Source organism: Takifugu rubripes, chromosome 3, assembly GCF_901000725.2.
Source record: "Takifugu rubripes chromosome 3, fTakRub1.2, whole genome shotgun sequence".
Lineage (NCBI taxonomy): Eukaryota > Metazoa > Chordata > Actinopteri > Tetraodontiformes > Tetraodontidae > Takifugu > Takifugu rubripes.
The window spans coordinates 5,936,463-5,951,649 of NC_042287.1; the positions used below are offsets into that span (position 1 = coordinate 5,936,463).

The 15,187-nt window shown below is 43.1% G+C and overlaps 3 protein-coding genes across 7 annotated transcripts; 1 reads left to right on the forward strand and 2 right to left on the reverse strand.

The window, feature by feature from the left end:
- Positions 1–167: 167 nt before the first annotated feature.
- uxt (ubiquitously-expressed, prefoldin-like chaperone) lies at positions 168–5,276 on the reverse strand. The gene is made up of 6 exons (XM_003963043.3): positions 5,147–5,276; positions 4,219–4,300; positions 2,312–2,379; positions 1,731–1,838; positions 1,476–1,539; positions 168–1,319 (listed from the first exon to the last, which is right to left on the reverse strand). Exons 1-6 carry the CDS (start codon positions 5,236–5,238, stop codon positions 1,257–1,259), a joined length of 477 nt encoding a protein of 158 aa, XP_003963092.2. The 5' UTR covers positions 5,239–5,276; the 3' UTR covers positions 168–1,256.
- Positions 5,277–5,689: 413 nt separating this feature from the next.
- gmeb2 (glucocorticoid modulatory element binding protein 2) lies at positions 5,690–10,979 on the forward strand. Of its 4 annotated transcripts, XM_011621824.2 has the most exons (11): positions 5,703–5,951; positions 6,091–6,162; positions 6,387–6,504; positions 6,578–6,663; positions 7,645–7,769; positions 8,067–8,170; positions 8,250–8,398; positions 8,651–8,719; positions 8,809–8,946; positions 9,347–9,469; positions 9,938–10,979. In XM_011621824.2, exons 2-11 carry the CDS (start codon positions 6,114–6,116, stop codon positions 10,543–10,545), a joined length of 1,569 nt encoding a protein of 522 aa, XP_011620126.1. In that variant the 5' UTR covers positions 5,703–5,951; positions 6,091–6,113; the 3' UTR covers positions 10,546–10,979. The 4 variants fall into 4 exon arrangements, with proteins under 4 accessions (XP_011620125.1, XP_029689888.1, XP_011620126.1 ...); XM_011621823.2 differs by lacking the exon at positions 6,091–6,162 and having other exon boundaries at positions 5,690–5,900; XM_029834028.1 differs by having other exon boundaries at positions 5,702–6,162.
- A 1,087-nt stretch (positions 10,980–12,066) lies between these two features.
- pdyn (prodynorphin) lies at positions 12,067–13,737 on the reverse strand. Of its 2 annotated transcripts, none has more exons than XM_029834029.1 (3): positions 13,407–13,737; positions 13,079–13,215; positions 12,067–12,791 (listed from the first exon to the last, which is right to left on the reverse strand). In XM_029834029.1, the coding sequence occupies exons 2-3, from the start codon at positions 13,199–13,201 to the stop codon at positions 12,270–12,272; spliced, it is 645 nt and encodes a 214-aa protein (XP_029689889.1). In that variant the 5' UTR covers positions 13,202–13,215; positions 13,407–13,737; the 3' UTR covers positions 12,067–12,269. The 2 variants fall into 2 exon arrangements, with proteins under 2 accessions (XP_029689889.1, XP_003963064.1); XM_003963015.3 differs by having other exon boundaries at positions 13,331–13,734.
- Positions 13,738–15,187: the final 1,450 nt, after the last annotated feature.

Here is a 15,187-nt window from a genome sequence, read left to right on the forward strand (position 1 = left end):
AAGCTAACATTTCAGCTTAAATACATGCTCGAAATTGTCTTTAAATTAACTAACACATCTATTCTACACTGACTGTTCACCACATACTATATTTGACAAAATTGGTTGGTTAAAAGACTAACTTTCATCTGTTCTGTGAAGAGAAAATGAAGAGAACTTCAGTTCTGTTAATTTCCTCAGTGCATTTCAGTTTAATAGGACAAAAAAACAAGTATTAATATTGATCTGGATGAATTCTTGCTGCAAAAACATTATTCAAAAGTACAATTTTACTACATTCAGCATCCTTGTAAAATCATAGCAGTCCAATTTTGACCAGTGAACATGCCATGCTTATTGGAGACCTACAACAAATGACTGAAATAAATTATTTCGTAGTGTCTCAAGGAGACATGAAACTACCTCCTTTCTGTCTTATGAGCTGGCAAAGTTTGAGGTGTAACTTTCTGTTGAAAAATCACCATATTGTCAATTTCAGACTTTCCTGCTGTTCTCTGCTAGTTCCTGCCTTTTCTGTTGCCATGGTTTTCCTTTTACAGGCTGCTGCACTATGGCTAAAAATGCATCCAGAAGCTGTTCTGTCCTGCCTCATTGTAGAAAAGCGCAAATGTGCAACAAGCTCCCCAAGGTTGCTTCCTTTAAAAGCATTTTCCTTTCACTGTTGCCACCTCAGGGGGTCAAACTCTGGGTCTCAGGAAAGCACCAGACAACCCTGACTAACAATTTTTGTTTGCTAATTCTGTTGGTAACATTTTTGGAAATATCTCAAAAGTGTTGACATTTGGGGTCTTACACTCTTGCTTTTATATAACTCTGCCAAAGAGTAGAAAATAGCTTTATTTCAGCTTATAATAAACTAACACAAACAATATGATCATAACTGCAAGAACTGTCTTAATGGCAGTTTTATTCCCCTTTTCTCTGACTTGGCCAACCTACAGTTATAACCGTTAAATATGAACTGAGTCTTTAATGCAGAAAATCCTATTCAGGGTCTTATGGTTCATTTATTTACAATGCCATTAAGTGGTGGCATTTCATCCATCTCCGCTTGTATTAATATTCAAATGGAGATTTTACAGTTTTAAAAGAGGATTTTTGACAGTGTCCAATTATCCTGAGGTGGTGACGGGGACACTTCTGTCTCTGCTCCTGCATGTGTATTCCACACCACATGGAATACACATTACTTTGGGCTTCGTTAAATCTCTCAGGTAAAATAACATCTCCGAGAATTGTCCAACTCCTAGAGAAGTCTATAAAATTTCTCTTCTTCTGATCTCTGGTAGGTCTTGTAGTCCCTGGAGCTCCCGTAAGCCCTGAGGGAAGAACATAGCCACTCAGAAACTGGCTCTGCTGACTCTTGACAACGGTTTTACGTGTCCCGTCCGAGTATTAGCATTATTTTATCACCAGGAATGAAGAAAACTGTCAGTTCTAGCAGATGATCTCATCATGATACAGAATGAACTGACCTCTAGAACCATCTGGATGTTGGCTTTAATCTTTGCCGAGTCTTTGGTGAGTTGCTCCGTAAAGCTGAAACACACAAAATAAAACAGATATCTCACAATACTGAATACAAAGGTGAGCACAGTTAGTACCGAGTCAGCACATACTGCAACTAAATACTCTCATTTAAGCAAACACTATATTTATAAAAACTGTAGTAGCAGAATGGACATAAAGTAGCAGAAGAATTTGCTATACTATACATGTATTGTACTGACAGTGTGAGTTGACTTGTCTTCTTTTCAATGAACTGCAGGGCTTCTTCATGGGTCATCTCCACAAAAAACCCATAGCCAACTGCTACAAAGATCCTCGATGAGTCCTCACTGCCAAAAACATGAATAAATGAAAAGAATCATGGGTTAGCCTTCTTTTAAATATTTATGTGCACATATATTTATAGCCGATGCAGGGATTTAGGCATGAAGGGGATGAAAACGTCCACATTTGCACGTATGGGCCAATTAAACAGGCCACTGAATTAACCACCATTAAGACACTATTCAACAGTCATAGTGAGGGCTCAAGAAACAATTTGTTAATGTACGATTAAGAGGAGAGAACTGATGTCCCTTCTGAAAGGAACACACTTTGTACCAGGCACCTAATTCTGCGCTGCGTTGAGTCTAGCCATGGAATAAAAACACAAAATGAATTCCTTTATGTTCCTGAAAAACCTTTTAATCACTTGCTTTCCGATTTAACTTTGCTTATCATGAACATCCATGGCATTTGAATCCAAAAAGAGTGTCTATTTGTGAGTTGCAGGTTACAATGTATCAGAATTGTTGCCTCTTACACTTCGGTCTGGACGTAGAAGTTACAGCCTAGATCAACATCTGCCTTCAACTTCTGAGAGCCCGACTCCTGCACAAAACACATGAGCAGAACCTTCAGGCTTTACAAATTAGGTCCTTAGAGAAGTCATGCAACTTTTCTGTAATGCTAATAAACAGATTGAATACTAATCATCCGAGAGACAGCAGGGTCGGTTTGGGATCAGTTGGATCAGCCTGTACTCTCATTTTCTCTTCTCGTGTTCAGACCCTCTGCTGTGACACGCTAGCTCTTCCTTTTCTGTGGATAATCTTTGAGATGTCTTAAGGTGAAAATGCACAATAATGACAGAAGAAATAATGAGATGAGAAGGACCGCCTCAGACTAACTCCATTTCAGAATGGTGCAGGCGCAGTTCGTTTAGGAACATGCATGTGTGTGTGAGCGTCCCCAAAAGCTCAGGGGCCTCCACCATTCTGAAATGGAGGACGTCTGAGGCGCTCCTTCTCATCTGATTATTTCTTCTAAACACACCTATGGACGTTTCAAATCACTGGGACTCTTCAGAGAGCTAATCATCTGACCAAAGGGAGCAATCTGGGGAATGGGTCATCAAATACAAAAGATGTGACCCAAGACCTCAGTGGTCATTCTGAACAGACTCTAGAGATTTTCTGTTCATATACTTGATGGAACCACCTTGTCTCAGTGTTTGTTCCACATTAGAGTGAATCAAAAGCGTACAAAGGTAGCCTACACAGAAATGATAAGCTGTCTGAGTCCACATCTATAGATAGAACATAGTGAATGTTTCAACACACAAGCCCTTTAAAGAACTACTGTGTGTGGAATGAGGGGTCCCCCAGTTGTGCCTGCCTCTGGAAGCAATAGCACTGATTTTCTGAGGCGATGATAGCTCAGTCTCATGGGGGCTGGGCTGAGAAGTGGAGGGTTCTGGGTTCGAGCCTCATGTAGAAAAAACATGGAAGGTGTTCTGGTAGTAGGAGAAGGTGCCAGAACACCTTCAGAGCACTGCCGAGGTACTGTTGAGCAAGGTTCCAAACCCACAAATGCTCATATAGGGCTCTGTGAGGAACTGGCGACTCATCGAGGGGTGGACCTGCCTGTTACCCCGAAAGGGACAAAGCAGTTAAGAAGACAAGACAAGGAATTGATAGTAAACTATTTACAGGGGAAATCAATTAAAATTTTAGTATAATTTTACTATACCTGTCCTTTTTGCTAATTGACCTGTGGGAGATGAATATTACTAAACTTAAACAGCATTGTGCGGGCTGGTCTAACAGCTGCCAGGAGGTTGATTGTATTGTTTTGAAACCTCCTCATTGTTCCATCATTGGGAAATTACCTTCTCTGATGTCATTTGTTTAGAACGATGCACTGCCAGAAGTAATGGTGCTAGCATTTGGTGTAGAGCGGCTGACTCACTGAAGATGAAGTCTTGACACCACCTCATTTCCCCTGACTGCATGTGTGTGTGTGTGTGTGTGAGAGTGTGTGTGGGTGCAACTCAGATGTGTGTGGGTGCACTTTAGATGTCATATAATCTATAAGAAGCAATAGATAGAATAGTGTACCTAGTGTAAGTGTTGGAAAGGGAGTTGTGATGTACATGTACACATTCATTTATGTATATTTGAGTGTTTAATTGTTAGAGTATATTCTTGTCAATTTTGTACAGGCTGTATTGTCCAATTGGTGAGTTGTGCTTGTGATTGTAAACTTGTGTTATGAAACGCTCCACTCTGGTGTTGTTTTTGAATCGTTACGATTTCCGTCGGTCTGGTGTAATTAGAGTCCAAATACGAAACTAAAGTTTTGAGTTGTTTGTCTAAAGACTATTGTGGCCTCATTTTAGGTTCCAGAGACCAACAGCTCTATCAAAAAAAAAAAAAGTACAAAAAGTACCTGCAAACTCTGGATGATGCTCCTCAGCTGCAGGTACTGTGATATTTTCTCATATACGGAGTCTCTCTTTTCCAGCACCTTTCTGTGAAACACAAAAAGTTGACATTTCTGTTACATCTTTACAGTGAGCGTTTCCAAAAGTGGCCATAATCATCAACAGTACAGTAAACCACTGTAACGTTATGGTGAAGAATCAGAACTGGTGTGTTATTTTGCTATATTGCAGAACTCCCAACAAATTTGATAACTCCACATTATAACAAACTTTTATGGCTAGTGGCCAAGAGCAGAAGGGAAAGGTGCTGCACCCAAAAATATTTGGTTGTTCATTTAATAATACTTTAAACGCAGAGATTTTCAACTTACGATTTAGTTGTAAATCAGTAAAATATATCAAATAGTCTATCTGAATACTGGTATAAGCAAAAAAAAGAGGGAAATTGAGACATTATCTAAAGCTGGATCTGTCCAGTGAAGTAAAACGCATAAAATAAGCCTTACAGATTAATTGAAGCAAATCAGTCTCACCAGATTCAGAGTTCAAGAGATCTATCATCAGTTCTGCACCAGTCCGAGTCTACCTGGTGCAAGCAGCTTGAGCTCAAATAGGAGATATTCTGGGATGTGTTGCCTGCTGTGGCTAAACTGTTGGCCCCTGTTAAAAATGTCACAAATTCCTTTTATCTTGTCTTTTCTTAAAACATTAGACTGCATCCAAGCAGGAGGACCTTAAGTAGAAATCATAGACACATAACACATCTAAATAAGACAATGATGTAAAAAAAAAAATCAGCGTCATTTTTTAAGTGTGTGTGTGTGTTAAATTTTGGAGACGTTCAATTAAATTGCCTGGAAATATCAATAGGAGATAAATAAATAAGAGTGGAAAATATAATGGAGGTCTATGTGGCATTGGAGAATCACTCACTGTAAATCTCTCTTCAGAACTTCGTTTATGAAGTTTTCATACTGTAGTATCTTCTCAACCACGTTTGGACCCGCATTCACAGGGGGAGACATTTTCGCTCTTCTTTTCCTGGCCGAACTTCCGCTTACGTCACGGTGTGCTCATAAACCACGCCCCTGTGTTATAAAGGTTTTTTGTTTTGATTGCCTTTTTTGGGTAATAGAAATCATAGAAATATAAAGTTTCCCCTTCAAAAACGCAATAAATTTAGGTCAATATTTTTGTAAAAACTTTTTAGGCTTTCCTAATCACAGCTCACCAGGGAAAACACTTCGGGATAATTTAGTTTATTCAGTAACTTTGTTTATCTGTTGCCATAAAATATACTGTTTTATGACGACAACAACAAAATCATCCTATTATTATTATTAGTAGTATTAATATTATTTTTATTGTTGTTGTGGTGGTGGTGGTTAGCGCCTGACTGGAGCGCTGCACCTGTACCGAGGATTGGTGTAATTCTTCATTTGACCAACTGGGGGCAGCGGTTCTCTTTAATTCCCTTTTTGCTTGGAAATAACAATAGAAGAAGAGAGAGCGGAAAATAAATCGCAGAAAGAAGAAACAGAAAACAATTTATTAAAATCTTTAAAAACTCGCCATCGGTGCAGTTTTAAAAGGATGCTTATCAACATGAAATAGATGTACTTTGCTTTTCGCTCTTTAATGGAATTGAACCAGACTAGTTCCGCGGACACATATTTGACCACGTCAGGTAAATTAACTGTGTATTTTCCCCGCGAAAAGACGGTTTAGACATTAAAAGGTAAGATCTTTTCCCTGCTGGTGGTTTCCTTCGTGACGTCCCATTTGTTTTTACTATAAAAGAATGCAGAATATCTACAGTAAAACTTGCATGTCAACAATGAGCGTTTCCACATTGGACTCACTGTTCTCTAAAATAGGACCCCCAAAAAGCCAACATTCTATGTGCATCCAAAGCCACCCGATCAACACCTCCGTTAAATTCAAGAAAGGTATGCAGTACAGGCGATTTACACGTCTGTGGTCCTCCAAGGATGCAGAAGCAGAGTGTGGAGTCTTCACAAACCTGAGATTCTTGTATTTCTTTAATTCTCATTTCTTGACGCACCTGAAAACTTATCAGTTGATCCCTCTGAGCCAATTAATTGCCCTGTTGGATTGAAAGTTTTGGACAGTTTTGTTATGTTTTGTGACTGCTGTATTTCTCCTCCCTCAGAAGCGGTGATGAGTGAGGTTGTGATCGTCACCATACCGGAGTCAGTTGATGACCTCCCTTCTGTTGAGGAGCAAACTAAGGCGGTGCTGGTTACTGCAGAACTGACCCCCCAGGAAGGGTAATGCATATCATTTCAGGAGGATTATCAGTTTGGGATCTTCAGTCATTGAAACTTTCCTTTTGTTCTATAGGGAGGACATTATTACAGTCGCTCCACAGGATGGAATAGCTGAAGTTGGTGAAACTAACCAGCTGTCAAAGGACGAAGCTGTCATTGGTAACGGGACCTCTTGCCCCCCTTCTTCCCCCACAAGAGACTGTTGAATTTGTAGTCTTTTTCATGCCCAATTTATGCAAACGAGGGATACGGAGAGAACTGCACATCACAATATCTCCCCTGTCTATGGTTGATTAGGTCTGGTAGTCTGGTAGAGGTGTGTCAGGTTTGACAGGGGTGGTTAAGCATGGATCAAACATCAGATAGGATCAAAACACATCAACCTACGTGTGCATGCCCGTACATAGACACAAACACATACTGAAGGAAACCCAGTCATACATCTGGCATTGAATTCCCATTCTGCCACCTGAGCACGTCAGACAACCATGACTGAGTGTCTGGGTCTATAACATGCAGAAAAAGATGATTATTTGTTGCCTTTTTTATTTTCTTTATGAAAGAACTAACAGAATTTATTAGTCATCTAGTATAACTGCAAGCCATTGCATTTGTGTAGAGTGGTGATGAATTGGAAGGTTTTCATGCTGTCAAGGGAAATTGTTCACTGAAAGGAAATTTGGCTGTGTGTTTTGTCTGCTCTGGCACCCTGACCTCCCATTATACTGGATGATTAATACAGATTTGCAGTTTTTCCTTCCTCCAAAGCAGATTTTACCAACATTTCAAAACACTGGCCATTTGGAAATAGTCCTCATTGCACTCAGCTGCTGTGTCATACTGTCCCAGCATCATTGTCTAGCTGGAGGCGTGGGACAAAGCGGCCAATGTTAGGAAGACACACATTTGTGAGAAATTGAAGGGAAGAAGAGTTTCATTGTCATCTGTAATACTGTAATTTCATTACTATCAGAGTATTCAGTTTATTCAACATTTGGATGGAGTGTTTGTGAAGCTTTTGCTAAAGCTGAAAGTCTACAATTCAGCCTCATCTTGAGGAACATTGGAAAGTTATTTTATTGATTCTTTAATAATGTAACAGATTGTGCCGTGCATTGAATTCCTGAACTCTGATTGCAGTCAAGCTAACAGAGGCGGTGGATGTGCAGGCTGATGTCTTCTACCCAATCACGTGTGGAGATGCCAAAGCTACGCTAATATGGAAAAAGTTTGTCTGCCCTGGAATCAACGTTAAATGTGTCCAGGTATACGCTGCTGTGTTAAGAAACGCAGACGTGGTGGGGAAAAGGAAATCACTGTATGTACAGAGTGGTAGCAACAGGGCTCAACACCTACATCAATGTCTTATTTTAGTGTTTTTAAAAAATATAAATCTGAAAGAAAAATTCCAAAATTCTGCTTTTATTTATTCATCTTGGGTATTGAGTGTAGAATGATGTGAGCATGGACAAGGTGTGTGTTAATGTGTTTTTCTACATGTATAATTACCTCCACACAATGTATTCATGGTTTATTCAGTAATTAGAATTTTCCCCCAACAGTTCAATGAGCAGCTCATCAGCCCAAAGGAGTTTGTGTGCTTGGCTGGGAAGTCCACACTCAAAGACTGGAAGAGAGCCATTCGCCTCAACAGCACCATGCTCAGGTCAGTAATTATAGGGGATATTGGACAGTAAAAAGGCTCCATGATGTGTAAAAGTTTATCTCCTGTTGTCTACTAACAGGAAGATCATGGACTCAGGAGAACTTGACTTCTACCAGCATTCAAAGGTCTGTTCTAACACCTGCCGCAGTACAAAGATTGACCTGGTGGGAGCAAAAATGAGCAGCGACCCGTCGAACGAGCTCATTTCTGCCTCTCCGTCGGTCAGTGGTAGGTTCCAACGTCTCTGCCAACATTTTTACCTGATAAAAACTGTTTTTTGCACACAGGCACAGCGTACGAATACAAAATTTAAACAATTCAAGCTCGCTGTTGAGAGAGAAACCTATAAAGAGATGGATAAAGTCACTACTTGTATACAGTACATGAATTAAATGACCATTGGGTTTGGGAGGTGTGACAGTTGGTGTTTGCCTGCAAAACTCAAGCCTTGATATTTCCACCTTGCTGTCTGTGTTTTAGTGAACGGAGCAGCATCTTCATTTCAGGACGCATCAGAAGAGATCTCGGAGTGGGTCACGGCAATCGGGGGTGATGAGCACGTGCACGCATGCTTTCATTTGGGTGAAGGTGCTGCCCGAGTGGACCGCTGGACTTGTGTTTCTTGTGTTTGTGGGCAGAGGCCTCGGTAGTTTTCTGGCATGCTGTGAAGGAGGTGGGACTGCTGGACAAGGTGGTGGAGGAGTTCCAGAACGAACTGCAGGAGGTGTTGAAGGGGCTCCACGAGAGAGTGTGTGACCCACCGCTGCAGGTCAAAGGTCAGGATCACCTCAGATATGTCATTATTGGAATAATAATTAGCGTTTTTATCTTGATACAGCATTTACTAATAGGATGTACGGGTAACTACTTTTAACTCGCAGGGTAGCCGGGGGAACCAGTAACCCTCCGCGTCCCACCCTAGTCCCCTACAGACTGAGCTCCCACCACCCCGTACTATATATATTGTGTATGAGTCTTACATAATGTACTATTATTATGATTGTATGTGTATTATGTAACTGTCTTTCTATCTATATCTGCGCTCCCAACATCTAAAAGGTCTTTACAACCCGAGCAGAGCAAAGGTGTTCACACAGAACACAGCATAGCTCCTCCAGAGCGGCGGCGAAATCAGTTTCCAGTTCCTAAATTTGAATTCCCTAAACTGATTTTCAGATGCAGTTTTGCTCAACAATATAGTGCAGAACTTTGGAATGCTGGACCTTGTGAAGAAGGTTCTGGCCAGCCATAAGAGCCAGATGGACCGCTACAGAGAGCAGTACACACGCAGCCTCGCAGGTCAGTACATGGACCCTATTCAGGTTCTTAAGAGTGCTCTTTAGACCACCATCAGCTGGAGTAGTTAGAAGATTCAGGTGCTTCCAACATCAAAAGAGTGTTCCAGACTCCAAATGTAAATCAGTCAGAACAAAGTTCTGAAAGAGGGGGGGTGTTTAGGACTCTAGCTCTCTGGTTTTATCAGCATTTTGGAGTCAAGGAGTCATTTCCTTGAGTTTCCACCTGAAACTGGATAGAGTTTTTCATTTACCCAAGAAAATAGTATATAACCTGCCAATATTCTGCCTGTACTGCTTCGAAATTTGATTTGAACCTGCTAGAAATGGATAGCTGTGAGATGATTTCATTCCTGAAGAGATAAGTGGGGGAAACATTGGAAAATCCTGCCTTGTGTGCAGTAGAAAAGCTTATTTCTTTGGCCTCGATGCATCTTGTGGTGCACATTAATGAAGCCAGGTTCCATTGCAGCTCTGGAGCAGCAGTGTGATGAGCACAGGAAACGAGCCAAGGAGCTGAAGAACAAATCTCAGCATCTCAACAATGTCCTCATGACCCTTGCTCCAGTCCCGGCACCCCCAGCACCCAAGCGTCCCCGGCTGGCACGCACCGTTTCTGGCCCAGCCTCGGTCAGCGCTGCCCCCACGCAGATCACCCTCCCTCTTAACCATCTCTCTGGCCTGCCACTGGGCAAGATACTGACAGTTGCAGGAGCTCAATCCGCCACCAACCTCGATGGCTACACCTTTTTGACCTCTTCGCTTTCAGGGTCAGAGCTCGCCACCGACTCCTCTAATTTGACTGTGCTGTCCACGGCGGTAGAGCAGGAGGCCACAGCTGGCGCCGGCGGCTCTGCGACCTTCGTTAAGGTGCTGGGTCCTCAGTTCCAGCTGGTCACGCTGCCGGCCGCGCTGCAGCATTTGACGGCCACCCAGAATGCCGCGCAACAGCAGGTTGGCAGCATCAGCTTGGTGGATGTCACGGCAACAGCAGCAAATGATCCACAGGAGAAGGTAGCTGCTGATGGGGGTGAAGAAGAGCAGGTTAAAGAGCAGGATGGAGAGCAGCCAGCTGAGTAGCAGTGAAACTGTCCCCCAGCTGGAGTGGGATCACTTTGGACCCAGAACTGAGTGTTTACAGACCTCATTCACTAGATTTCATACGTTGCGCTTAACGCACATTAGATTTGTGTGCAGAACTGAATGTAAAAACATCGTTCAGTCAGAATGTGTGTTGAATAACATCTAATCTTAATTTATTATGTTTGTGTAGCCTTAAAAGGACGTGCTTTGTTTAGTAAAACACCACCTTGAGTAATAATGGCCTTCATCACGTATTACAAATGCTTTTCTTTGCATCAGCCGGATAAAAGGTTGCCTTTTTCTCCTCCACCCTGCAATTGAAGACCAAACCATTGCTAATTTGAGAATTCCTTTCTCTGTTTTGTGCACTGATTTGAGGATACTGCTGTCTTTCCTGACCGCTGCTTGATTTAAAATCAACCAAAACAGGACATGTGTGTTCATTTGTGTCATGAAAACATATATTTCAGGTCGGTCCATGTAGAAATGGATCCACAAAAGGCTTTGGCCTACAGTTCCCTTTAAGGGGTGGAGGGAGGGTTTTCCAGTGTCCTCATGCTCTCCAATGAAATGTGAAATAAGTGCATGTTGTCAGGCGTGAGTGTGTGGCTGAATGGTGAAAATCCCTTGTGATGAGCTGTGACCCTGGGTTTGACTGTGGTGATCCTGAGAAGAAAATAGTTGGGTGAATCTTCAATGTAGTACTATTGCCCTTTATTAACACACACACACACACACAACAAGTACAGGGGCAGGAAAAACTCCCTTTACAAACCTCGATGCATCGTCCTGCCAGGGGCAGGAGGAGGAGGGCAGATGTAGGCAGACACGAGAGAACTAACACATCATCTATATAAATACATCAGGCACTGAGCTGTTGGCCCAATAGCTAAATCTGAAAGTGGCGCCAGATGTGAGGGTGCAGAGAGGTGGAGATAATGGGTCAGCCTGCCATACCTGGACCAAGAGCTGGTTCTGGCCGGACAGTTAAGGGCTCGCCCTCCGGGTGTGAATTAAAGATTCTGGAAGCAACAGTAACCTGGACAGGAGCTGCGGGCATCAGAGGGAAAATGTTGGCCTGTGCGTGGGTAGTTTAAACTCTTCTGAGGTTCATGGGCAGATAATAATATTCTTAGTGTCGTTGTGGCCATGTGCACACGCAGATTGGTCAGAAGGGCCGTGTGTAACTTCTTTGGCCGTCAGGTGGCGCAGTAGCATATTTAATGGCTGATTTAATTGTCGGGCTTCATCTTCTTCCTTTTAGATATGTCCAAAATAAGTGAATTTGGAAATTTTACATAAATCAAAGCCAGATTTTTCCCACAGTTCAGTTGCTACATGTTGCCAATTGTCTTTTTATTGTCATATTTTTTTGAAGTTTCAAAATTCAAACCGACTCGATCAAATACAGTAATGTGAACGACATTATCAAGTGTCGTGATGTCAGTTCCATTCATTCACATCTAAATACGCAGTTCTCTTCACCAGGGCTGCAATAGAAATAATAATTGACGCACACATAATGCACAGTTTTATTAAACAGTAATATCTTATTGCGTCACAGGCAGATCCCGAGAACAAACGCATTCTGTAGCGCATTTATTCAGCGGGAGCAACAATTCAGACAGGCAGGCATGTGAGATGTGGATACACGACGGCGATTCAGACGCATCAGGAGTTCGTACAGTAGTTTCTAAAGCTGCGCTTCCCGGAGTCTCAGGTTAGAAATATGGATCCTCGGCTGAGCGCACAGAAATTTTGAAGTGGCGACGCAAAAAGCCCCCGTACCGCTTGTCCCACTTCAGGTTGTTCATTTTCGGACGGACCCTCCTCATGAATCCACCGTAGCGCTTTTGCAGCTCGTCGGGTATTTGGCTGCTCTGCTCCAGTGAACTACTCCTCTTTGACTTGGGACCGAATTTACGCAGAAAGCCGCCGTAACGTTTCATATCATTACCATGCGCCTGACCCGGGGCGCCGCTGGGCAACTCCGGCTCCTCCGCGCTCCGGTCCTGCAGCCTCTTCAACAGGTCCTCGTATTTCTTGCCCAGTTCGCCGACCTTCAGAATATAGTTGCTGTGCGGCGGGCCGACGAAGACTTTGTCGATCTTCTTGATGAAGCCGCCGTAGCGTTTTACCAGGTCTGCCTGCTGGCTCTCCTCCAGCGAGGACGAGGCTTCGGAGGAGAAGTCCAGACCTGGAGCGGGGCCGCACGACTGCCCCGCACACGCCGCGCTGCAAGACTGGGGGAGACAGACACGCACACACATGCGTGAGGCCAAGCTATGGACATACGTGGCCTTAATCATTACAGTTCAAATGGTTTCCATAACTAGAAGAAAAAGAGATTCATTTTCAGAGTTTTTTGGATTTGCATTCATTATTAAGCCTAATTGGCGATGATGATTAAAACCTGTGATGAAGATGACGAGTATTATTATTATTATTATTATTATTATTATTATTATTATTATTATTATTATTATTATTATTATCATTATTATTATTATTATTATTAGGCTGCTCTCACCATGCTGCCGGGAGCTGCGTTGCTGGTCAGGAGCCGCTGCGCGCATTTCTGACATTGCGGGGAGCAATCAGCACGGATGGACGGCGTTAAACTCAGCATCAGCAGCAGGAAATACCACTCCATCCTTCAACAGATCCCTGGCAAACACAGCAGAGGCAGGCGTCCGGGAAGAAAGCCTCAAACAAGTTGGTCGGGCTGATGGAAATCTACTTTCTACTTACAAATGCGCCCAGAACGGCCAGATTCACTTACTTTAATTTTATTAGATGCAAAGCAGTCGAAGTGTGGTTTGGACGGAAGTTGGAGTAGGATGATGCTGAATCTATACCTTAAGAGTTTGGACAGATACTTCCAGCCGCGCCGACGCTCACAGGCTCGCATCTACCATCAAATGGAAACTTGCTGGCGTGTTTGCAACAACTTGGGGTCCTCCTGCAGCTCTCCGCGCTTCTCTTCGCGTCGCCGGAAGGTCTGTTTGTGTCGGATCGGAGCGGCGTGTGTTGCCGGGCCGAGGGGAGGGTAACGTACTGAGCAAATAATCCAGCCACACACCCAGCCTACATCAGGAGTCTTTCAAAACGCCCACACGGAAGGTATGGGAGGAACAGCATCGTTCACCACATCGTCGTCGTCATCGTCATCATCATCATCATCATCATCGCCGTCGTCGTTGTCGTCATCCTCAGCTCTTCTCTGGGGGGGGTGTCATCCTATAATAATGCCAACATAAATGAGCCATGTACAGTAGGTCTAAATAGTAATTCTAAATATTCTGGTGCTACCTCAGAACTTTTTCAAAGATCATGTTTCTCATCTCATGTATCTCAAAATGTTACAGAGGAGACTATAACAATTACAATTAATTTAAAAAGACAGTGGGGCCCTCAGATGGACAGGGGGCAGAGGAAAAGGGCCGAGGTTCTCCTCATCTGCCAGGGTGAGTGTTGGACAGTTTTCTGAGGTGATAAATAGGTGTTGGATCTGGGTGTCAAAGGTCAATTGGGTGGCTTTTTATCACCCCGGTTGGTGACAGATGTGGAAAGGAAGATGTTCTGAGCAGTAGGTGATGGTGGAAGAGTGGAGTTGATGCGATTAGCCAAATAGGATGTCTTCAGTTTCCGAACTGTTTAGTTGTAGGAAGTTGAGCTTCACCCTCACCTCTATGTCCTCCAGGCAGGTGGTCAGCGTGGATATTGGCAGGAGAGCAGAGGAAGTGGGGGTAGTCCTGAGGCAGAGCTGTGTGTCACCAACATACCAATGGAATGATTTTCCTAATTAGCTAATGACATTGCCCAGGGTGAGAAGATAGATGGAGAACAATGTAAGGCCCAGCACAGAGCCCTGAAGGACACCACAGGAAATGTTGTGGGTGAGTAATTTTTCTTTGCCCAGGTCGACATACTCAGTTCTGCTGGTCAGGTATGATGTGAACCAATTTCGTACATATTCCGACAGTCCAATGGTGTATTTCAAATGATGGAGGAGGACGTTGTGGTCAGCTGTATCAAAAGCAGCTGTACAGTCCAGAAGGATGAGTAGAGATGGTGAACTGGTTACTGCTGCCATCAGGAGGTGATTGGTGACCCTGGCCAGGGCTGTTTCTGTGCTGTTGCCAAGGGTGGAAACCAGAAGTGTGAGTGCGTGTTATTAACGTTTTGTCTGAAAAATGCTTGTTGCACCTCTCCTTAGTGACCTCGGAGTATGTGTGTAAAGGAGATTTTTGGTTGAAAAGAGTTGTTTGGAGTTACTGGGGCTGTTGTTGATGACGGTGGAATGGAAGCTGGACCATGTATTCCTCAGAGCTTCTGCACACGCTCTCTTATATTTCCTGTATGTCTGTTTGTGATCAGTTCAACCAGGGTGCTGACCATGAGAATGAGACTTGATTTTAGGGATCCAGGAGACTGCATAGAGATTTGTTGTAAAAATCCACTGAGGGCCTGATCTACTGTGAACCCAAATAATGAGCATTAAATCAGGCAATTAAATTAAAAAAATCTGTGTATTGCTGTGTAATTTTAACAGGCACGAAAGTGGTGCGGACTGCCCAATTTACATGAGGATTTTGCACGTGCAACCGGCCATAACCATGGAGACGGCCACACCAAC

Coding starts and splice junctions, on each gene's coding strand:
- uxt (XM_003963043.3), bottom strand. CDS start 5,238: ATGTCTCCCCCTGTGAATGCGGGTCCAAACGTGGTTGAGAAGATACTA. Junction 1,540..1,730: donor AAGACAAGTCAACTCACACT/GTCAGTACAATA, acceptor TGTGTGTTTCAG/CTTTACGGAGCAACTCACCA. Junction 1,320..1,475: donor ACATCCAGATGGTTCTAGAG/GTCAGTTCATTC, acceptor TTCTTCCCTCAG/GGCTTACGGGAGCTCCAGGG.
- gmeb2 (XM_029834028.1), top strand. CDS start 6,015: ATGCAGAATATCTACAGTAAAACTTGCATGTCAACAATGAGCGTTTCC. Junction 8,399..8,650: donor TGCCTCTCCGTCGGTCAGTG/GTAGGTTCCAAC, acceptor TCTGTGTTTTAG/TGAACGGAGCAGCATCTTCA. Junction 8,720..8,808: donor GTGGGTCACGGCAATCGGGG/GTGATGAGCACG, acceptor GTTTGTGGGCAG/AGGCCTCGGTAGTTTTCTGG.
- pdyn (XM_029834029.1), bottom strand. CDS start 13,201: ATGGAGTGGTATTTCCTGCTGCTGATGCTGAGTTTAACGCCGTCCATC. Junction 12,792..13,078: donor ACGCAGCTCCCGGCAGCATG/GTGAGAGCAGCC, acceptor TGTCTCCCCCAG/TCTTGCAGCGCGGCGTGTGC.